The sequence below is a fragment of the Cetorhinus maximus genome, chromosome 28, assembly GCF_964194155.1.
Source record: "Cetorhinus maximus chromosome 28, sCetMax3.hap1.1, whole genome shotgun sequence".
Lineage (NCBI taxonomy): Eukaryota > Metazoa > Chordata > Chondrichthyes > Lamniformes > Cetorhinidae > Cetorhinus > Cetorhinus maximus.
Window position 1 is genome coordinate 7,479,573 of NC_135906.1, and position 23,875 is coordinate 7,503,447.

General features: G+C 45.1%; 1 protein-coding gene across 12 annotated transcripts in view; it reads left to right on the forward strand.

Annotated features, from left to right (window-relative positions):
- Positions 1-23,875, forward strand: part of pnpla6 (patatin-like phospholipase domain containing 6) — a 167,476-nt gene that overhangs the window by 34,918 nt on the left and 108,683 nt on the right. For all 12 annotated transcript variants that reach the window (XM_078531125.1, XM_078531129.1, XM_078531126.1 and 9 more), the window contains 6 exons: positions 856-938; positions 2,364-2,446; positions 5,894-6,034; positions 15,885-16,044; positions 20,022-20,102; positions 21,056-21,184. In XM_078531125.1, coding sequence (XP_078387251.1) covers positions 856-938; positions 2,364-2,446; positions 5,894-6,034; positions 15,885-16,044; positions 20,022-20,102; positions 21,056-21,184 — 677 coding nt within the window. The remainder of the gene's footprint in view (positions 1-855; positions 939-2,363; positions 2,447-5,893; positions 6,035-15,884; positions 16,045-20,021; positions 20,103-21,055; positions 21,185-23,875) is intronic.

The following is a 23,875-nucleotide window of genomic DNA, read 5'->3' on the forward strand; positions in this document are numbered from 1 at the left end:
CTCTCTTACTAATGGAAACACCTTCCCCACGTCCACTCTATCCAGGCCTTTCAGTATTCTGTAAGTTTCAATCAGATCCCCCCTCATCCTTCTAAACTCCATCGAGTATAGACCCAGAGTCCTCAAACGTTCTTCATATGTTAAGCCTTTCATTCCTGGGATCATACTCGTGAACCTCCTCTGGACCCTCTCCAGGGCCAGCACATCCTTCCTGAGATACGGGGCCCAAAATTGCTCACAATATTCTAAATGTGGTCTGACCAGAGCCTTATAAAGCCTCAGCAGCACATCCCTGCTTTTATATTCTAGTCCTCTTGAAATAAATGCCAACATTGCATTTGCCTTCCTAACTACCGACTCAACCTGCAAGTTAACCTTAAGAGAATCCTGGACTGGGACTCCGAAGTCCCTTTGCACTCCAGACTTCTGAATTCTCTCCCCATTTAGAAAATAGTCTATGCCTCTATTCTTCCTACCAAAGTGCATGACCTCACACTTCCCCACATTGTATTCCATCTGCCACTTCTTTGCCCATTCTCCTAACCTGTCCAAATCCTTCTGCAGCCTCCCCACCTCCTCAATACTACCTGTCCCTGCACCTATCTTTGTATCATCTGCAAACTTAGCCAGGATGCCCTCAGTTCCTTCATCTAGACCATTAATGTCTAAAGTGAAAAGTAGTGGTCCCAACACTGACCCCTGCGGAACTCCACTAGTCACCGGCTGCCATCCTGAGAAGGACCCCCTTATCCCCACTCTCTGCCTCCTGCCAGACAGCCAATCTTCTATCTAAGCCGTTCATGCCCACTTTTGCAGAACATTAATTGTTTGTGTGTATTTGTTGATATTTCTTAGGAATTCAAGCTCAGGAAACTCCAAAATACAGATTTCGGAAGCGCGACAAAGTAATGTTCTACGGACGCAAGATCATGAGAAAGGTATGGAACATATGGCCTACCCGAGGGCAAAGATTAATCTGCAGCGGCTGAGTGAGTGGATTTGCCAGATATTAGAGACAGAAATCCAGGTTTAAAATATATTTTATCCCCAAGGTTTAGTAATCAACCCAGATAAGCGTGATACAGAAAGTGGGGTTAGTTTTGGATCATTAGAGGAAGCTCTTAAATGGTCTCTTCCTCTTCCGCAAGCACCTGTGGTTTTATAAATCATCATCTGCCTAGTCTTTTCTTCCCCACCCTACACGTCCCAGACAGGAAGGCTCAGGTCTAGTGACTCTGCTGAGGCCTATTCCATTCCAGATGAGGCCATCAGAGGGGAGATTCAATCTCTTGTATTGAGCGACTATCAAGTCAATTTTAATCCTACACGAGTGTGGAAGTTGCTAGTCCAGCATTTAGTTAGCGGCTGATATGCCTTTGATATACTAAATGTTTCCACCGACTCCAAACTCTGGCGTTCACTAAACCTGATTGATGTAAGGTTTGCCTCAGAGTTCAGCACTGAGCTGCTTTCAGTGCTGTTCAAGCTTTTCATTCTCTTGACATTGTTTTCTTGCCATTTTTTCTCCTCTCCATACACATTGACCCCAAGTGCTGGAGTATCGTTCTGTGGGTATCAGAACTCCATCCTGCATCCCGCTCAAGTGGCTGTTGCTCCTGTGAGGCTTCCTGTGAGCCTACAAGACTATTCATCGACCAGGACTGCAGCCCTGGGGCTGATGCTATTGCTTTGTGCAGGCACTGTGGTGATGAGTAATCATATCCCTGGCTGACACCCCCAACCCACCACCCTCCCTCCAACCTGAACCAATTGTAAAGGTCCAAAGAGACCAACTAAATTACTGCAGTCTGATATTTGAACGTGGGCTTTATCTGCTCTGCATGGCTCAGCTACTTGATGAATAAACTCCCCGAGCGAGGGCTGGGGAGGGAGTGGATGAGAGCAATGTTTTGATTGCTTTAAAAGAAATAATTTTGAAACCAGTCATCAAGCTGTCGAATCACTAACTCTTCTGTATTTCAGTTCAGAAACATTTACCACGAAATGTAACTGGTGACATTGTTTTATCAGACATTAATTTGTGTGGTTTATATTGCATTGAGGAATGTGCTGTATGTTTCTTTGAAGTTGATCTCCCCTGCCGCCACCCCCACAGAACACTCAATGAAGTTTCCAAAGTCCACAATGGGGTAGAATAACTCAGAGTGACGTACTCTGTGCTGAGCACGAGTAAAACAGTTCCCTCTCGACCATTAATAAATCAGTTCCTTAACCTAAGAAATGTTCAGGCGTTTAATAAATGTGAATGCTTAGTGTTTGACGTTGGACCTGCAGCTTCTCCCTTCTTTGATCTACAAAGTGTAAGGTTCCTTCTAACTTGGGTTGTACTTGTCTATTTCCAGGTGTCGCAATCTACATCTTCCTTTGTTGGAACTTCGAGGCCAAGAGCAAAAAGGAAACAAAAAATGCTGATCATTGCAAAACGGTACTCCCATGAGTAGATATTATCTCTATATAAAGAATGAGACAAACATGAACAATAATTGTGAATTGTAAGTCAAGTAGCCGAGTGGCAATGGTATTGAGCTAGCAAGCCCGAGTCAGGGAGTTCCAATGTAGCATGGTAAACTGTGAAATGAAATTCAATCAATCTGGTCTTTAAGGGTCTGCAAAAAAAAAAGCTTCCAAATTGTTCTTTAAAAACTGAACTGGTTCTCTAATGTTGAATGACATGGGTGATAAATGTTCTCCTTCCGACATTGCCCACATCCCCGAGAACCTGAGCCAATTCTGTCTTTTCTTAAACTCCCTCTCGAGCTGTTCTTTTATCCCCTTTCTGTCGCTCCGTTATACTGCCTTTTATTTCTTCCCTCCCCTAGTTTTTACCCAAGCCCATCATTGTTCCTCTTCCTTCCCACTCGCCTGTTGTGGTTGCAGGTCTTCAAGCACCCAGTGACCCTTGTGCCTATTTTGACACCCGCTGAGTGGCATATCGTGGCACCCGTCAGTGTTTCCCTGAAAAGCAGCAATGTCAGCTGCACATGCTCCTCTTTCTTTGCTGACCTTCCTATGCAGCATGCATTTAACCTCACCAGGCTCCTTCCCACCCTACATTGATACCTTTGGACTCTGCCAGAAAGTTAACTGTTGGTAGTTCTCCAGAAACTCTCAAGCACGACTTTTACTCTCCAAGCCCTTATTGCGATAGATCATGTTGATATCCTGTTTTTACTAAAACCTGACACTTGGTCCCTTACTGAAGTCTTCCTGCTTGGCTTTCTGCCAGCTTCCCTGCTCAGACCACTACAGCAGCAGAGGGAAGCTTATCACTAAATTGCACATTGGCCTTTCTCTTCACTGCTGCCTCCCAGAGCATTTCCAACAGTGACTTCTCTTCCTGCTCACACTGTCAACGTGGTTGTTCACCCAAGGATCTATGCCCCTTTAAATCCCCTTCGCCACCTACACATTGCCCCTTGACATTTCTTCACACATGGATCAACTTCCTCATGTGCATTTGACAGCCCCATTTCTGCTTTACTGCCAGCGCGCTCACCCCCTCCACCAGCTCTGTGTTGCCACCCTGCCTGACACATCTAGCCTTGGATGAGACACTCCCTGTAGCTAAATGCTGGAAGACCAAGGCCTTTAGCCCCTGCTGCAAACTCCGTCCCCCAAAAAGCCATCTCCACCCCCCTCCGCAGTTACTGTCCAAGGACGTGTTGAATTCTTCACAACTTCAACATCCTGTTTGAGTTTCCAACTCCACATCTCCATCATAAAAACTGCATTCGTTACGTCACTAGCCTCTGCTCCTGCCTCAGAGCATTTGTGGGTGATATTCTATCTTTGGCATTGTCACCTTCAAACAGGACTGCAAAGGATGGCCTCTCATCCTTCACCCTCCGTAACTCTGCTGCCCATATCCTACCCCACATCAAATCCTGTCGCGCAATACCCCTGTCCCCCGAAGTCTCAAATTTCAAATTCTCACCTTTGTGTCTCAGCCTCTTCATGGCCTCGCCCCTCTCCATCTCTGTAACTTCCTATAGCCCTACAACCTCCCCAGAATTCTCCATTACTCTCTCTAGCCTCTTGTGAATTGTTCACACCCTTTGTCCCATCACTGGCTACTGCGCCTTCCGCTGCCTAACTCAATGCTCTAAAATTCCATAAGAATTGTCTTAAAATCTACCTCCCCTTCTAATTTCTGTTTTGGTTCAGCATCTTTTTTTTTTAAGTATCTTGGGGCCTTTTCCTTTGAAGGCAAAATATAAAATGCAAGTTGTAATTGTAATGTGCTAATGTCCCAGTTTCCAAACTCCAGATTCTGTTCACGTTGCAAACGTGCAATAGGTTGATGTAGAAAGGTTCTGACAAAGTTCCTGAAGGCTCCTTTGTGCAATGTTTACTTTCATCGCGAATAAATTAGACCAGATTGCGACTCTGATAGTGAATTAGTCATTGAGATTCTTCAGTACAGTTGTGCAATGGAAGAGAATTTCAAACCCTAGTAAATCATAATGATTCCAGTAAAAAAGCAACAGTATAACTGACTGTGTTGTAATCTTGACCACAAAGCTTTAATAACCAGGAAATTTTGAAACACGAGCAGATTGCAGCTTCAGTTTAGGAAATGTGTTGCTTGTGAAGCCTTTTCTCAGCTTGTGTTTTTATCTTTCTTGTTAACAGCAAGATCATATTTTGTATACCTGAGCATCTTCATACAGAGAGCTGTCAGTTTGGTGGAATTATGTTTGGGGACTTTTGGTACATTGCCCTGCCTCAAGAAAATGTGCTTATTGTTCTTTTGACATCCACGTACTACGATGCAATGCTGATCACTGCTTGCCTGTGACCTCAGCAGCAGCCAGAGGCTGCCAGAAATATTGCTGAGAAATTGCATTGACCAGGACTGTCACTCTGAAAACTCATTGGAGCTGAATTCTGCTTTTGTTTTGCCATAGTTTGTACTGAGCTGCCATCTCCCAGTGCTGTCATTGTGTTAAATGAACAAGGTGTTTGTAAAAGGGAGATAAAAGACTAGAATTACTGTTACCACTTTTGGCCTTCACATCGTTTTAGTAGAATTACCCCCACCCTCAAAATAAACTGCATAATGCTTGCAGTGGAACCACAGGAATATCACAATGATCGTATTAAACACTCACTCTGGCGGACTGTCATTCTCGAAACATGTATATCTTGTGTTGTCCCAGAGACACTCGTTTTATTTTCTGGTGTCTGTTTGAGGTAGTTTCTAATTGAGTGCAAGTGCTGTTCATCCAGGTGGGTTAATGCCTCTAAACCAGTGATGCTGGATGGTGCTAGTGATAATCTGCAGCCTTTGACCAGAAGTAACCGAGCAGCATTCTTACTGCTGGGGATTGCAATTAAAATACAACCCAGTCACACATGACTCTGGCTCTGCGCGCTGATTGGTGGAAGATCAATCAGCTTAATGTAATACCTGGCGTGAGTTTGTCAATGATCTAATTGTTCAGTAACCCTGCACCAAGGACAGTTTTATTGGTTGGAAGCCTTTTGTTTCATCCCTCTCCCTCCCCCTCCCCTTGCCCAACACCTTGGGGCATGGACTGCAGCGGTGAAAGTTTACGGAGGATGCCTTTCAGGTGAGCTAGGTTTTAGGATAGCTGGCCTTTAATCTGGTGTCAGTGGTTCCTGCAGCCAAATGCTGAATATTGCTCGGGTTTGCACAACAAGGATTACCAACTTTCGCCTGCTTGACATAGATATGGAAATAAAATAATACTCAGCTGTAGCTATGAAAATTCTCAATGATTGGCTCTATGTTGTATGTACTTGGCGTGTCATGAGCTGCACATCATTGTGTTAATGCACCTTTGTCTGAGCCACTACCTCAAACCTGTACTCGCCTAAGCACCTTTTTGTGACCCTGTATCCTGCACAGGTTCTTGCACATTAATAAGGAAGTTCCAACCCTGCAGCCGAAGGAGCCTCCACCCTCTGTCCTCGAGGCTGACCTGACTGAGTTTGATGTTGCCAGCTCACACTTACCCCTGGAAGTACTGTACATGCTGAAAAACGTCAGGTAAATCTTCAAAATCCTAATCTTTCACCTCAAGAAGCACTGCCCATTCGCGTCTGAGGGAAATACAGATTTATCTTTCATATTTGATCAGAGCACACTATATTTGGAGATACTGCACATAAAAGATGGTTGGCATTCGGTTAAGCATTCTGTTTAACCATCTATTTTAGGAGAGAAATGCAAAAGGCAGCACAGTGCTGCATAACTGGCTTGTCAGCAACACTTGAAGCCTATGGAATAAAGGGACAGTGGCAGCATGGATACAGAGTTGGCTGACAGGGAACGGTGGTTTTTCAGACTGGAGGAAAGGTGTACAGTCGGGTTCCCCAGGGGCTGATACAAGGACTACTGCTTTTGATACATATTAATGACTCGGACCTCAGTGTATGGGGCACAATTTCGTGATTTGCAGGCAACAGAAAACTTGTACGTGTGGTGAACTGTGCGGAGGATAGTGATGGACTCCAAGAGGACACAGGCTGGTGGAATGGGCAGATGCAATTTATTGCAGAGAAGTGTGAAGTGATACAGTTTGATAGGATGAGGAGCGGCAATACAAACTAAAGGATACAGTTCTAAATGGGGTACAGGAACAGAGAGACCTGGTGCTTTAGGTGCACAAATTAGGGAAGGCAGGGCAGGTTGAGGAAGTAGTTAAAAGGGCATTAGAACCCTGAACTTTATACAGAGACATAGACTACAGAAGCAGGGAACTTATGACGAGCTCTGGTTCAGCCCCAACTGGAGCATTGTGTCCAGTTCTGGGGACCACACTGCAGGAAAGATGTGAAAGCTTTGGAGAGAGTGCAGGAAAGATTGATTAGAATGGTTTTGGGGATGAGGGACTTCAGTTACTTGGATCACTTGGAGAAGCTGAGGCTGCTCTCCTTAGAGAAGAGAAGGTTGAGACGACATTTGAAAGAAGTTCAAAATAGCGAAGGACCTAGTCAGAGTAAAAAGAGAGTCACTGTTCCCATTAATATAATGGTTAAGAACCAGAGGACGTTGTTTTAAAGCGGTTGGCAAAAGAACCAAAGGTGGCAAGAGGAAAAAGGGTATTTTTTTAACCCAGTGAGTAGTAGGATCTGGAATGCAGTGCCGGAGAGTGTGGTGGAAGCAGATTCAAATGATTTTTTTCAAAAGGGAATTGAACAAGCACCTGAAGAGAGAGAATTAGCAGGAAACGCAGAAAGGGCTGGGGAATGGGACTAACTAAATTGCTCTGCGGAGAGCTGGCAGGGACTCGATGGGCCAAATGGCCTCTTTCTGTCCTGTGACCGTTCTATGATTTTATGATCTAGTTAGTTATCATTGCTTAAAAAAAAATGGTTCTTCAAACCAGGCTGATTTATGAACGTGACTGCGTTGTCCTGGCCAAGTTCAATACTTAGAAAATCTTTGTCAAGATCCAAATTGTTCTTCACGAGAACGTGAGGAGTTCTCTTGGGTGACTTGAGTAAAATTAGGTATCTGGTGTACAAGTTATTGTGTTTAAATATGCAGTTCCCTGTGGGTACAAGTGATATCTTGAAGCAACTGAAGGGGAACTTGAACAGGGGCTGGGGGGGCTGGGGAGATCTATGTCAGCACTGATAAGATAGAGGAAAAAAAGGGGAGGTGGGTTTTGCCAAGGGAATATCAGGAGATGGGAACTAAATTTAAAAAAAACAGCAACTCATGGTTGGTAATTGGTGGATTACCACCTAAGCCATGAACTAATTGACACAGGGATAGGAAGAACAGAAAGATGATTGTGTGGCTGAAAGGCAGACATGGGAAGGTGTGAAGGGACTGTACTGGTGGGACAGGCTCCACCTGAACTGAACTGAGACCAGTGTCGGAGACAAAAGGATAATTAGAGCTAATTGAACTTTAATAAGCCAGGGGATGATTTCGGTGAAAATAGTTTAAGTCTGAAGAGAAAATCGATAGATGAGACTAAAGGCCAGACTAATTGAATGAGCAAGGGTAACTAAACTGTGAGAGAACAGATGAAATTATGAAACACAAGCATTCACTCCCATCACCACTGATGCACGGTAGCAGCAGTGTGTACCATCTACAAGATGCATTGCAGAAACTCACTAAGGCTCCTTCAACAGCACTTTCCAAACCTACGGCCACTACCATCTAGAAGGACAAGGGCAGCAGACACATGGGAACACCACCACCTGGAAGTTCCCCTCCAAGTCACACACCATCTTGACTTGGAAATGTATCACCGCTCCTTCACTGTCATTGGGTCAAAATCCTGGAACTCCCTCCCTAACAGCGCTGTGCGTGTACCTACACCACATGGACTGCAGCGGTTCAAGAAGGCAGCTCACCACCACCTTCTCAAGGGCAACTAGGGATGGACAATTAACTGCTAGCCCAGCCAGCGACACCCACACCCCATGAATGTTTAAACAAAAATTCTAATAACGTACCTTCCCTGCACAAAACATGCTCTGGTGCTTGAGCACAAAAAAATATATAGCTGACGCTCCCGTTCTGTACTGAGGGAGTGCTGCATTGTTGGAAGTGCTGTCTTTTGGATGAGATGTTAAACCGAGGCCCCATCTGCCTGCTTGGGTGGATATAAAAGATCTTATGGCATTATGTCAAAGACAAGTTACGGGAGTTATCCTTGGTGTCCTGGCCAATATTTATCCCCCAATAAACATCATAAAAACAGATTACCTGGTCATTTTCACATTGCTGTTGTGGGAGCTTGCTGTGTGCAAATTAGCTATCGCGTTTCCTACATTACAACAGTAATTGCCCTTCAAAAAGTACTTCATTGGCTTTGAGACACCTGGTGGTCATGAAAAGTGCTATATAAATGCAAGTCTGCCTGTCATTCTTTTTAAAATACACAATATACAGACAGGGACAGGCCATTTGGCCTAACCAGCCTATGCAGTGTTGGTAGTTATGCTCTACTCAAGTCTCCATCCTTCCTTCTAAGTCTATCAGCAAAGTCCTCTATTCCCTTTTCCCTCATCTGCTTGTCTAGCCTCCCCTTAAATGCATCTATATTATTATTATGGTTCACCTCAAATGCTCCCTCTGGTAGCAAGTCCCACATTTTATTAATTTTGCTTCCAATCTCCACCCCTCCATCATTTTCACATGGTCCATCTCTGACACTTCTCTTCCCTTCCTTGACCTCTCTATCTCAATTTCTGATGATAGACTGTCTACCAATATCCATTACAAGCCTACCGACTCCCACAGCTACCTCGACTACAGCTCCTCACACCCCGCTTCCTGTAAGGACTCCATCCCATTCTCTCAGTTCCTTTGCCTCCGTCGCATCTGTTCTGATGACGCTACCTTCAAAAACAGCTCCTCTGACATGTCCTCTTTCTTCCTTAACCGAGGTTTTCCACCCACGGTCGTTGACAGGGCCCTCAACCGTGTCCGGCCCATATCCCGCACATCCGCCCTCATGCCTTCTCCTCCTTCCCAGAAACATGATAGGGTCCCCCTTGTCCTCACTTATCACCCCACCAGCCTCCGCATTCAAAGGATCATCCTCCGCCATTTCCGCCAACTCCAGTATGATGCCACCACCAAACACATCTTCCCTTCACCCCCCCCGGCGGCATTCCGTAGGGATCGTTCCCTCCGGGACACCCTGGTCCACTCCTCCATCACCCCCTACTCCTCAACCCCCACCTATGGCACCTCCCCATGCCCACGCAGAAGATGCAACACCTGCCCCTTCACTTCCTCTCTCCTCACCATCCAAGGGCCCAAACACTCCTTTCAAGTGAAGCAGCATTTCACTTGCATTTCCCCTAACTTAGTCTACTGCATTCGTTGCTCCCAATGCGGTCTCCTCTACATTGGAGAGACCAAATGCAAACTGGGCGACCGTTTTGCAGAACACCTGCGGTCTGTCCGCAAGAAAGACCCAAACCTCCCTGTCGCTTGCCATTTTAACACTCCACCCTGTTCTCTTGCCCACATGTTTGTCCTTGGCTTGCTGCATTGTTCTAGTGAAGCCCAACGCAAACTGGAGGAACAGCACCTCATCTTCCGACTAGGCACTTTACAGCCTTCCGGGCTGAATATTGAATTCAACAACTTTAGATCTTAAACTCCCCCTCCCCCCCATCCCCACCCCGTTTCTCCCCCCTCCCCCTTTTTTTTTCCAATAATTTATATAAATTCTTCTTTTCCCACCTATTTCCATTATTTTTAAATCTAAAACTAAAACTTTGTTAGTCTTTCCACCCCACCCCCACTAGAGCTGTACCTTGAGTGTCCTGCCTTCCATTCTTAATTAGCACTTAGATAATATCACCACCTTCAACACCTCTTTGATCCTTTTGTATGTGACATCTTTTGATTATCTGCTCCTATCACTGCTTGCTTATCCCCACAATCACCACACCCTCAACTTCTCTCCCCCCGCCCCCCACCTTAGACCAGCTTATATTTCACCTCTCTCCTAACTATACTTCAGTTCTGCCGAAGGGTCGTGAGGACTCGAAACGTCAACTGATTTCTTCTCCACCAATGCTGCCAGACCTGCTGAGTTTTTCCAGGTAATTCTGTTTTTGTCCCACATTTTAACTACTCTCTAGGATGAGAAGTGTCTTCTGAATTGATTTCTTGGTGACCATCTTATGTTGATGGCCTCTGGTTTTGCTCTTCCCCACAAGTGAAACACTCTCTCTGTGTCTGTTCCATCAACACTTGTCATAATGTAAAAGACCCTGGCAAGGTCATACCTCAGCCTTCTCTTTTCAAGAGAAAAGAGAACCAGCCTGTTCATCCTTTCTTAATAGATATACCCTTGCATTCTTGATATCGTCCTTGTCAATCTTTTTCTTTCACCCTCTCAAGTGCCTCTGTAACATGGTGACCAGCACTGCATACAGTCATTTCAAGTGTGATCTACCAAAATTTCTTTATAAGTTTAGCAAACTTTAAAAAAAATCCTATCCTCTTGAAATAAACTCTTGTGCTTGGTTTGCTTTAATTTTATGACTTATTAACCTGCATCGCCACTTTTAGTGATTCATGTATTTGGACTCTCAGATCCCTTTGCTCCTCCATCTATTTAGATTCATTATTTTCCATGTGACCTCTTATTTGATCTAAATGTAATGCTTCACTGTTGAAATTTATTTCCAATTATGTGTCCATTCTGCAAATGTATTAATGTTGTCTTGTAATTTGGTGCAGCCCTTCTCAGTATTGACTCCCCTCTCCTCCATCTCCACTGCCCATCCCAAATCTGATGTCATGTGGAAATTTATTTTTCATTCCAAAGTCAAAATCATTAAAATAAATTGAGAGGGCAGTGGTCCCCGGAAAAAAAAAACAGGAAATACTCAGCCGATCAGGCAGCGTCTGTAGAGAGAGGAACAGAGCTAATGTTTCCGGTTGATGACCTTTCAGCAGAGCTGGGAAAAGTTAGAGATGCTTTGAGCAAGGGATGGGTGGGATAAGGTCAAAAGGAAGGTCCGTGATATGGTGGAAGACAGGAGAGATGGAAAGACGGAAGAGCCTTCCATGGCCAAAGGAAATGGGGATGAGGCAGGAAAAGAAACAAATGATGTGCCTAGAGCAGGTGTGCTACTGTCTGAAAGCAAAAAAAAACTACAAAGAAAATGAAACAAAATGGGGTTGAAAGGGTGTTGGTGATCTGAAATTGTTGAACACATTGTTGAGTTCGGTACGCTGTAAGATGTCTGATTGAAAGATGAGGTGCTGATCCTCAAGCTAATATTGAGCTTTGCTGGAATAGTGCAGCAGGCCAAGGGCAGAGATGTCAGTGTGAGAGCAAGGGCCCTGTCAACCACAATAGGGAGGCAATCCTCGGTTGAAGAAGAAAATCACTGGTGTGGAAGGTTGCACCATTGGATCACATGCGATGGAGACAGAGGCTTCTTCAACTTTGCTTTCAAATTCCACTTTTCTCTCAGTTTCACATGGCCCATCTCCGACTCTTCCCTTCCTTGATTTATCTGTCTCCATCTCTGGCGATAGGCTATCAACTGACATTCATCATAACGCTACTGACTCCACAACTACCTTGACTACACTTCCTCACTTCCTACACCCTGTAAGGACTCCATTCCATTCTCCCAGTTCCTTCATCTCCATCAAGTTCCTTGTCATCTCTGTTTTAAATGAGAGGCCCCTTATTTTCAAACTGTGCCCCAAGTTCTAAATTCCCCCCTGAGGGGAAACATTCTCTCAGTATCTTCTTTCAGTACCCTGTCAAGCCCTCTCAGAATCTTTACATGTTTCAATAAGATCACCTCTCATTCTTCTAAACTCCAATGAGTATAGGCCCAACCTGCTCAACCTTTCCTCTTAAGATAACTGCTTCATCCTAGGAACCAGCCTAATGAGTCTTTTCTGAACTGCCTTCATTGCAAGTATATCCCATCCTTAAGTAAGGAGACCAAAACTTTATACAATACTCTAGTCACCAATGCCCTGTACAGTTGTAGCAAGATTTCCCTACTTTTATACTTCATCCCCCTTGCAATAAAGGCCAACATTCCATTTACCTTCCTAATTACTTGCTGTTCCTGCATGTTAGCCTTTTCTGATTCATGTATGAGGGCACCCAGATCCCTCTGTACCGCAGCATTCCGCAGTCTCTCTCCACTTAAATAGGGGAGACGGTGCATCATGGTAATGTCGTTGGACGAGTATACCGGACACCCAGGCTAATACTCTGGGTTCAAGTCCCACCACAGCAGCTGGTGGAATTTGAATTTGGTTAATAAATCTGGAATATAAAGCTAGTCTCAGTGATAGTGACCGTGAAACTATTGTCAATTGTCGCAAAGACCCATCTGATTCACTAATGTCTTTCAGGAAAGGAAATCTGCCATCCTGACCTGGTCTGGCCTACATGTGACTCCAGACCCACAGCAATGTGGTTGACTCTTAACTGCCCTCTGAAATGACCTAGCAAGGTAGTTCAAGGGCAATTAGGGATGGGCAACAAATGCTGGCCTTGCCAGCGACGCCCACATCCCATGAAGGAATAAAAAAATTCTGCTTTTCAATTCTTCCCCCAAAGTAGACAACCTCACGTTTTCCCAGATTATACCCCATTTGCCAAATCTTTGCCCACTCACTTGACCTACGCATGATCAACACTCCTATGTATGTGCCTTAAGCATGTCTCCAGGTGGCATCTTGATAGGATTGTCCCATTATAAAGCTCCTTGTCTCTCAGTCCAGCCTGCAGTTGCACACACTCTATCATTAGAGCTGTGATTGGTTTCAGGAGCAAGTATCGACCCAACCTGCTCTCCTTTCCTCATTAGATAACCCAGGAATCAGCTCCATGAACCTAGTGCAGCATCACTAATGGACTCTGAGGGAATTTTGCTTCATCCTTCTTTCACAGTACATTCAAATAAACATACGAAATAGGAGCAGAAGTAGGCCATTCGGCCCCTCAAGCCTGCTCTGCCATTCATTAAGATCATGGCTGATCTGTTTGTGTATCGAGTTTCACATTCCCACCTACCCCTTTATGACATTAGGTTTTTGTTAAGCAAGGGAATCTAATTACCTCTGCCTTAAAAATAGTCAGTGACTCCACCCCCACCTGAGGCAGAATCCCAAAGTCACACACCTCCTGAGAGAAAAAATTTCTCCTCATCTCTGTTCTTCAAGGGCAACCCCTAATTTTAAAACAGTGCCCCTAGTTACGAACTCGCCCACAAGAGGAAACATCCTTTCCACATCCACCTTGTCAAGGCCGTTCAGGATCTTATATACTTCAATCAAATCACCCCTCACTCTTCTAAACTCCAGTGGACACAAGCCCAGCCTGCCCAACCTGAACAACCTATCCTCATAAGCCAACCCACTCATTCAGGTATTAATCTAATAAACCTCCTCTGAACTGCCTTCAACACATTTACATTCTTCCTTAAAACTACATGCAGTATTCTAGGTGCGGTCTGACCAATGCCCTGTATAACCGAAACATAACATCCTTACTTTAATGTTCAATTCCTCTCGTAATAAAGGATAGTATTCCATTAGCCTTCTTGATTACACGCTGTTCCTGCATACTAACCTTTTGTGACTCATGCATGAGAACACCTAGACCCCTCTGAACCTCGGAATTCTGCAGTCATTCTCTGTTTAAGTAATACTCTGCATTTTTTATTTTTCCCACCAAAATGAACAACCTCACGTTTTCCCACATTATACTCCATCTGCCATATTTTTGCCCACTCACTCAGCTTATCTATATCCATCTGCAAACTCCTTATGTCTTCTTCACAACATACTTTCTTACTTATCTTTTTGTCATCTGCAAAATTAGCTACCATGCCTTCACTACCCTCTCAGTCATTGATGCAAATTGTAAAAATTGAGGCCCCAGGACAGACTCCTGCGGACTCCATTCGTCACATCCTGACAATCAAAGACCCATTTATGCATACTCTGTTTTCTGCCAGCCAGCCAATCTTCTATCCAGGCTAATATGTTATTCCCCTATACTATGAGCTTTTATTTTCTGCAGTAGCCTTTGATGTGGCACCTTATCAAATGCTTTCTGGAAATCCAAGTACAGCACGTCAACAGGCTCCCCTTTATCCACTGCACATGTTACTCCTTCAAAGAACTCCAGTAAATTGGTTAAACATGATTTTCCTTTCACAACATCATGCTGACTCTTCCCAATTACTTTGAGTTTTTCTAAGTACCCAGTTATAACCCCTTTTACTGATCGACTAACACCTTCCACAAGACAGACGTCAAGCTAACTGGCCTATAGTTTCCTGGTTCTGCCTCCCCCACCTTCTTGAATAGAGAGATTACATTTGCTACTTTCAAGTCTGATGGAACCTTTCCAGAATCTAGCGAAGTTTGGAAAATTAACACCAACACATCTACTACCTCATCAGCCGCCTCTTTTAAGACCCCAGGATGAAGTCCATCAGGATCCGGAGACTTGTCAGCCTGCAGCTCCATCAGTTTGCTCAGTACTGCTTCCCTAGTGATTGTAATTTCACCAAGTTCCCCTCTCCCCTCCACCTCCTGATTTGAAGCTATTACTGGAATGTTTTTTGTATCTTCTATAGTGAACACAGAAGCAAAATATTTGTTCATTTCTTCTGCCATTCCCTATTATCTACTATTAACATCTACATTCTCATTCTCTAGAGAACCAACACTCGCTTTACTTACTCTTTTCCTTTTTAAATACCTGTAGAAGCTCTTGCTATCTGTTTTTACATTTCTAGCTAGCTTCCTCTCATACTCTAATTTCTTTCCCCGCTTAACCTTTTAGTCATTCTTTGCTGTTCTTTACAATATATTTACATTTACTCTATATTTAATTTTAGTCTGTGGAACCATTTGTATCATTTGAGGCACATTGGATGTACAGGCTCTGCTTCCATGAAATCCAGCATGCAATTCACTAGGTTGGATGGTAATTGTTAACCCAGGACCTCTCTGAATGGGGAAAGGGACAGGGAAATCGGGATCGCCCCAATTGAAGAGCTGGAACCAGCACAAGTTCATTACGTGCTGTAATATTTATAATTAGAAAGGAAGAGTTTCTCAGAAACACTTCCGATTTGGAGGGAGCAGGATCTGCTCCAGGGAAGGCTGTGCAACCAAGTGAGAGAGAGAGAGAGAGGCATAACTTTGGCCTGAATGCAAAACATCAATAATATGCCCAAATCTACATTTTTATTCAATTAGACAAGACACCAGTCAATAAGATTGCACTTATTAACCAAAACCTTAGATCTTCCAGAGAAAATCCAGCAGCTTCCAAACTGAGGTACAGGACCAGATATTGTATCCGTCTAATATTTCTTTTTTCCCCCCTATTTAATCTTGCCCTCCCCTGCAGAGTTCTGGGCCATTTTGAGAAGCCTCTGTTTCTCGAGCTGTGTAAGCACATGGTCTTTCAGCAGTTCCAGCAGGGGGAGTATGTCTTCCGGCTGGGCCAGGCGGACAACAGCATCTACGTGGTACAGGATGGCAAGCTGGAGCTCAGCCTGATGGGAACTGTAAGTTCAGTCTGGAAAAAAGACACAAATAAGTGGCTGATCAATGTTTTCTGTCGATTATTAGTTCAGTTGATTTTTCAGTACAGTCAATTATAAAAGAGCTCATTGATTCAGTACAAATGGAATATGTCAAGCAGAGTTCGGCTAAGCCTACACATTAGATTGATTAGACAGCCCCCTTTACCAATGTGCTTGCTCTGCTCTCTACTGCCGCACCAATTGTGTTGCTTCCCATTGCACTTTCTACTTTTATCATAAACAAAGTGCCATTGATAAACTAGTGCCTTGACTCTAGTGGCAGGATGATGCTGTGGGCTGGAACTGCACCGTGAGGTCAGTGTTCCCTGCTTGTGGTCTCTCGTCCAAAGCCTTCTGTTTGCTGGTGAGCATCTACCGCACCATAGCCCTCAAAAACCAGGTGTCTCGTGGCAGCACTCTGTTGGCATGGCCCTGCTCTGTAATACCTGTCTGACTGACGGTTGAGCACTTTCCTATCCCACCTTGTGTTTAGTGCCCTGACAATGCCCCCACTTCTGCGCCTCCTTTCTCAATCACCAGCCGTGTGGTCTCTGGATAGCAGTGATCGCCCACCTTTTGACGGATGTGGGGCATTTGGTGTCCTGACCACTCCTCTGCTGTGAGGCTCTGTTACGTGCAGCTCGGACCCCTGTCTGATCCAGGAGCCTGGATTCTTGCACGGGGAACCACTGGTGCCGGGGCCCACTTCTAGAAAGCCACCTTTCCACATTGAGTCATGCTCATCATGAAAGATCATTCTGTTCTAATTCTAGTTTCCATACATCATTTATCTCCCTCTAATTATTGCCCGAAGCTTCACCTAATATTTAAAGGGCAAATCTTAGAGTCACATCCCCAGGAAAGATTAGCTCTGCGCAGGATTTTCCATCGAGAGTTGAAGAAACCCAAACTTAACCTATATGTTGAACTCAGAGGTCAGGGACTCCAGGTCCCAACAGTCTTTGCATCTCCTGTGCATGCACAGGCCAGGAGCGGGCTGCACTTGTGCAATTCAGCATCCTTATGTACTTCAGGCCCTGGACAAGCCCTGCACGCCTGTGCGTGGAGGGTAAAGGAAGGGCGCAAAATGCTGGATCAGGTGATTGGGTGTGGAGCACCACAGCCAGGAAGTGTCCCAGACAAGGGAGGCGGGACAGGGGGAGGTCCTAAACAGGGGAGAGAGGACAAGGAGAGGCCCCTGGAAGTGTCCCCGACAAGGGACAGGACAAGGGAAAGGGACAGGTGCCAAACAGGAGAGGGGTCAAGGAGAGGTTCCAGAATGTGTTCCAGGCAGGGGACAAGGGAAAGGGACAGGGAGAGGTCCCAAACAGGGGAGATGGGACAGGGAGAGGTCCCAGGCAGGGTACAAGGAGAGGCCCCAAAAAAAAAGTCCCAGGTAAGGGGACAGAAATGGCTTCCAGTTAAGAAAAAGAAAAGAGCAGAGAAACAGGCTCCAGTTAGAGAGAGGGCTGCGGGGAGCAGACTGTAAGTGAATCAGGCCATTGCTTCCCTTTGGAGCAGAGGTGTTCTGCTTGGCGTGGCTGAAGGCCTGAAGTTGTGACTGTAATTTGGAGCTTGGGCGTATACTTGGGACTCCAGGGGAATGGAACCTCGGGAGGTGAGATTGAAACCGTGGAGGTGGGCCACTGCTGATGCCGTCCGAGTCTGACCATTGAAGAGGGCCCAGGAGAAGCCCTGAAGATCCAAGCAGGAAGGTGAAGGCTGGTGACTTCGTGTTGCAGGCCATTGGGACAAAGGTACCCCTTTGGAGCAGAAGCTTTCCGCTTGGCGCCGCTAAAGAGCTGGAGTTGTGCTTGCGAGTTGGTGTTTGAGTGTACTTGAGAATCCAAGGGAGTGGAACCTCGGAAGGCGAGATGGGAACCCTGCGGGATGGGCTGTCATTGAAGCTGTCCAAATTGAAGCTGCTTTTGGAGAGAATTCCAAGCCAAAACCTTCAAAGGTAAAGATTGGAATCCCTCAGAGAGGCAGAGTTTTGGTGAGACTGGTTGACTCAGTGTTACTGACCTATGGGTGGGTTGGTGAGAAATTCATGGAACCTGTTTTGGTTGCATTTGGCATTTACTGTGCAGCACGGTGTGTTTGACCACAGTTTGCCTGTTCATTCACATGTACCTCATACTTACCCTGAATGTTAGAGTATAAGATAGATATTGTAAATTGTTTAATTTTCGGACCTCGCGTGGTGAAGTTTACTTTTGTTTGTTCAAAAACCTGTGGAATTTTGTAGCTTTATTCACTTAGTAAGTTTCTTGAATCTCAAACTCTGTCTGCTTTAAACAAATGTTATTGGTCCCTAACCAGATTGTACCAATAACTTGGTGGTTGTGGGGGGTGGGGGGGGTGGTTCTGGTCAAGGATCATAACAAAGTTTCAAGACTTTTCTGGCAGTTCAGTGGAAAACATGAGGGGCAGTGATCGCCTGCACCTGGCATAACCAAACAAAAAGCACGGCCGCCTCCTTTAAAAGCAAACGTGTTTCAGAGGCAGAGAGAAAACGCAAGGAGAGGAAATCCCGAGCCAGCAAACTCACCCAAAACGCAATCATCTGGGGTATCCTGACCTGTTTGCAAAATAACCTTCCGGGCGCAAATCGACCTTGGCAAGTCACCTACGTACCCATCGGAACCAGACCAAACACTCCAGATGATGAGAGTTGTCATCTTCACCTCGAAGGACGAACAATGGCAGAAAACGCTGACAAATGCCATTTTATCTGAAGGGAGGGGTTTCCTCGCACAATTCATGCCTCCCATTTTTCACTGAGTTTTACAACAAGTGAAATAATTTAAGTTAAGGACTGTGGGCAGGGATGGACGGCTGGGCCAAGAGCGAGTGCACTGAGGGAGTTGGGGTGGAGGGTGCGTGGCATGGTGTGGTGGGGGCTTGGCGTGGGTGCAGACAGCGAGCACCAGATTGGATTGGGGGAGATGATAGAAAATTGAGGGGGTAGAGAGTTGAGAGGGTGAGTGGATGTGGGGGCGAGTGGAGGGTTGGAAGGAGAAATTGATGCGCAGGACTGTGGAGCAACAGTGGGATTTAGTTTTCATGGAGAGAGATTGGAAAGGTGGAGAATTTTTTTTTATTCTTTCATGGGATGTTGGCATAGCTGGCAAGGCCAGCATTTGTTTTCCCATACCTGATGGCTCTTGAATTGAGCGGCTTGCTACGCTATTTCAGAGGACAGTTATGAATCAACCACATTGTTGTGAACCAGGTGGGTTTTTACAACAATTGTTGATGGTTGTCATTGTAGACTAGCTCTGTAATGCCAGATTTATTAATTTAAATTCTACCAGTTTCTGTGGTTGGATTTGAACATGTGTCCCCAGAGCATTAGCCTGGGCCTCTGGATTACTCGTCTAGTGACTCTACCACTACATCACCATCTCCCCCAGTATCAATGATGTTTCACTGGGGAAGACTTGAAGGGTGGAATGAATAACCCATTTCTGCACTAGAACAATATGTGATTCTAGCAGACTATGTTGCTCCATCAACGACCTGCTTTGCACCTTAGTAATGGGGAATTTTTCCTTTGTGTAAGATTCTCGGTTGCAGTACAGAACTGAGGGAGACATTTTGTTATCCAAAGGCCTGTCTTTCTGCACAGCATTGAGTGACTTGTTTTCGCAAAACAAAATAGCCTTCAAATATGAAAAAGGTGTCACTTTACAGCTTATAAATCCTGCTGATCCCCCTCCAAGCCCTGGCGCTATGGTGAAATTCCATTCTTCATTTATGACACTGGGGGCAACGAGATGACAGTGAAACGAGTGCTTTTACCACGAGGGTGTTTGTAGCTGCTTGTCGTGGTGTGGGACCTGACTTTGCGAATGGAGCCAGCGCCTCCAGTTTTGGGAATTCAGTTGCTGCAAATGTATTTGCGTCAATGCCACAACTGCACAGACATGTTTTTGACTCCTGTGTTTTCCCCGCAGGATGGAAAGGAGTGTGTTGTAAAGGAGATTTTCCCTGGCGATAGTGTGCACAGTTTACTCAGCATTCTCGATGTTATTACAGTAAGTGACTACGTTTCAGCATGCTTTCAGATTGGGGAAAATTTGTCTCTACGGACATAGTTGGTGTATGGTTTGTGTGGTCTGATGCGTTATTTAGCCCAGGGATATCGCAGGCCTGATTCACGTTATGTGGTGACTTAACCAGTCTCAGCCGTGACAGAAATCTTTTTTTTTTGGGATGTGCGGCTGCTGGGATGGGGCTAGGTTCTACAATTGCCTCGATTGTCCCTGGGCTAGTCAGTGAAAAACAGCCTCTGGTTTTCTGCTCCTGGCCACAGTGTGATTCTTGCCAGAAGTGTACATGTTCGGTGGAGACAGGATCAGACTTATGTGATGAGTCACAAGCCATCATTAAGTGTAGTGCTTCATGAGTGAATAATGGCCAAATAGCTGGGGGAGACTAGAAAGCGGGGCTGGTGCTGAACATGCACAGGTAATGAATCATTTTTCTCTTGTGCAAGGAAAATAGAAGCAGAGATGTCTAGTTGGTTTGTTATAATTACATATTACCACAGCAGGATACATTGAGACCAGAGCATATTGGGTAGGTGTCCACAGCACTGTTATAGGGCCACTTAATAGCCTATATAGCTGCTTCAGGGAACTTTTAGCAACATTTATGCAGATCATTATTCCAACATGTAAGAATGTTCAGAATTTGTGCGTTCCTTACAAACATTTTATCCTGAGTCCTTAAAATCTGCAAATGTAGTGAAACCCATCTATCGATGAATAACTGACATCCCGCTATACTTGCCAGGCAATAGCGGCTGATATTTTCAATGTCCTGGAGTTAATGTGTGTTCTGTGTCTTCTCTATGTCTCGACTCCTTGGTGATAGGAGCACTCGGGTTTGCAGTTTGGGTGGAAGTATTTGCAGACCTTTATTCTCTGGGAGGGCCATACATTGGTGGTGATGAAAATAACTCTGGGTGTTTTTGGAATTGCCTCAGGGTCACCAACGACCGTACAAAACTGTGTCGGCTCGAGCTGCTGAAGTTTCAACCGTGCTTTGTTTACCAGTGGAGGCGTTTCAGACAATTTTTGAGAAGTATCCAGAAAGTCTGGTCAGAGTGGTGCAGGTGAGAGCAATTGCTGAACAAAGGGTTTTACCCCTTTCTCCAAAAATGCAAAAACAAGTACAAACGCACACCCTCACTGTTATAAACTTCCAAAGGTGATTCCAGTGCTGGTTGTGTAAGGACAGGCAGCTTATGTTTCATACTCACCTAGCAACTGGGCACAAACTCACTGTTCAACCCTAAGCTTAATATCACTGTCAAGCCCCACACCCTAGTTATTCAAATCTAGGTAACTGAAAACTTTTCCCTAAATCAAAGCCGTATATTGTGAATCAAGTATTCTGACCTATCGCAATTTCTATTTTCATAGAGGTTTTAACGTATTAAACTATCCCAGTGTGTTGAACTGAACTGGGAGAATGAGGGATGATGATCAAAGCATTGGAAATGGAGGATGGGGGGTGGGGTTTGCAGGAGAAACGTAATGAGATGCTGGGGGGGAGGTTTAAAAAGTGTTTTGCAGAGTGTGGGGATGAGTCGGCTAATGGCTGTGGAAGTCTTGACAGCAACAGAAAGGAGTACCGAGGAGCCCAGAGTCAGAAGAGCTTGGAGGAGGTTGCAGGGAACATAAGTAATAGGAGTAGGCCATTTGGCCCCTCGAGCTTGCTTATTCAATAAGATCATGGCTGATCACTCATTCTTAACTCCACTTTTCTGCCTGTCCCCCATGACCCTTGGCTCCCTTGTAGATCAAAAATTTATCGAACTCGCCCTTGAATGTATTCAAGAATCCAGCCTGCACTGCTCTCTGGGGAAGAGAATTCCAAACACTAACAACCCTCTTGAGAGAAGAAACTACTCATCATCTCCATCTTAAATGAGAGACTACTCACTTTGAAACCATGCCCCCTGGTTCTGGATCCCCCACCATGAGGCAAGACATTCTCTCAGCATCTACCCTGTGTACCCCTCCCGCAGGATTTTATATATTTCATTAAGGATCACCTCTCATTCTCCTAAACTTTAATGAGTATAGGCCCAACCTTTCCTCACAGGGAAACCCAGGAATTAACTTAGTGAACCTTCTCTGAACTGCCTACAGTGCAAACATCCTTCCTTCCTTTTTTGGCTTTTCTCATGTTATGTGGGGCTCCCACAATGCTGGTTGACCACCTTTTCATCAGCCATTATTTTGTTTTTGGATTTGGCGGGTGGTTTTACAGTTGGGATGCCCTTCCTGCCGCCAACCCTTTCTGTTTATCTGGGCTGGGGGCTTGCACTGATAACTGCTGGCTGGATTCGCTCGTAGCCAACAAGTCCTGGAGTGGGACTTGAACCTGGGGCCTTCCAGCTCAAAGGCAGGATAGCTACCAATTGAGTCACTAGAGCTCGTACCTTCAACACTTACGAATCCCTATTTAATAATAAGACCAAAACTATATGCAATACTCTAGGTGTGGTCTCACCAGTGTCCTGTGCAGCTGCTGAAAGCCTTCCCTACTTTTAAACTCCTTTCCCCTTGCAATAAAGGCTAGCATTCCATTTGCCTTCCTAATTATCTGCATGCTGATTCATGTGACCTATGTACAAGGACGCCCTGGGTCAGGTCACGGATTGACTTGTGGATGAGGTCAGGGGTGTTTTCGGATAAAGGGACCAACAGAGATTTGGTGAGGACTGGGATGGGACAATACGGGGGAGTGAGGGATAGGATGTGCACAACAGAGTTTTGGGTGTGTTGTAGTTCAGATAGTGTTGAGGCCAGAGTCCAAACCATAATCTTCCAAAATTTCGATTTGAGAACCATTCCTTTAAACTAGACAATTGCATATGTTGCTCTGCCGTTTTAGAAAGGTGAGGGAGGAAAACTAGGGGATTGTAGGTTTGTTAGCCTAGCATCTGTTGTCAGGAAATCACCAGGGTCTATAATTAAGGGCTGAACCCCTTGAAAATGTTCAGCTGATTACAGAGAAGCTGTGTAAATTTGTAAAGAATAGATCATGCCTGTGACAAGCCCAGAACCATAGAAAAATTACAGCGCTGTAAGAGACCATTCAACCCATCATGTCTGTGCAGGCTGAAAAAGAAAAGCTATTTTTAAAAACTAGCAGCCCATTGTAATCCCACCTTCCAGCACCTGGTCCGTAGCCTCACAGGTTACAACGCTTTCAGTGCAGATCCAGGTGCCTTATAAATGAGTTGAGGGTTTCTGCCTCCACCACCAAACAAGGCAGTGAATTCCAAACACCCACCACCCTCTGGGTGATGAAGATTTTCCTCCTGTTCCTCTAGCCCTTCTACCAATCACCTTAAATCTGTGCCCCCTGATAATTGACCTCCCTGCTCGGGGAAACGGGGCATCCCTGTCTATCTAGGCCCCTCATAATCTTACACACCTCAATCAGGTCACCCCTCAGCCTCCTCAGTTCCAAGGAAATCAACCCCAGCCTATCCAATCTTTCCTCATAGCTGCAATTTTCAAGCCCTGGCAACATTCTTGTGAATCTCCTCTGTACCCTCCCCAGAGAAATTGTATCCTTCCTGTAATGTGGCAACCAGAACTGTGCACAAAATTCCAGCTGTGGCCTAACCAGTGTTTTATACAGTCCCATCATTACATCTCTGCTTTTGTATTCTATACCTCGTTCAATAAAGAAAAGCATTCCAGAAGCTTCCTTTACCACCTTTATCCACTTGTCCTGCCACTTTCAGTGACCTGTGGACATGTACACCAAGATCTCTCACTTCCTC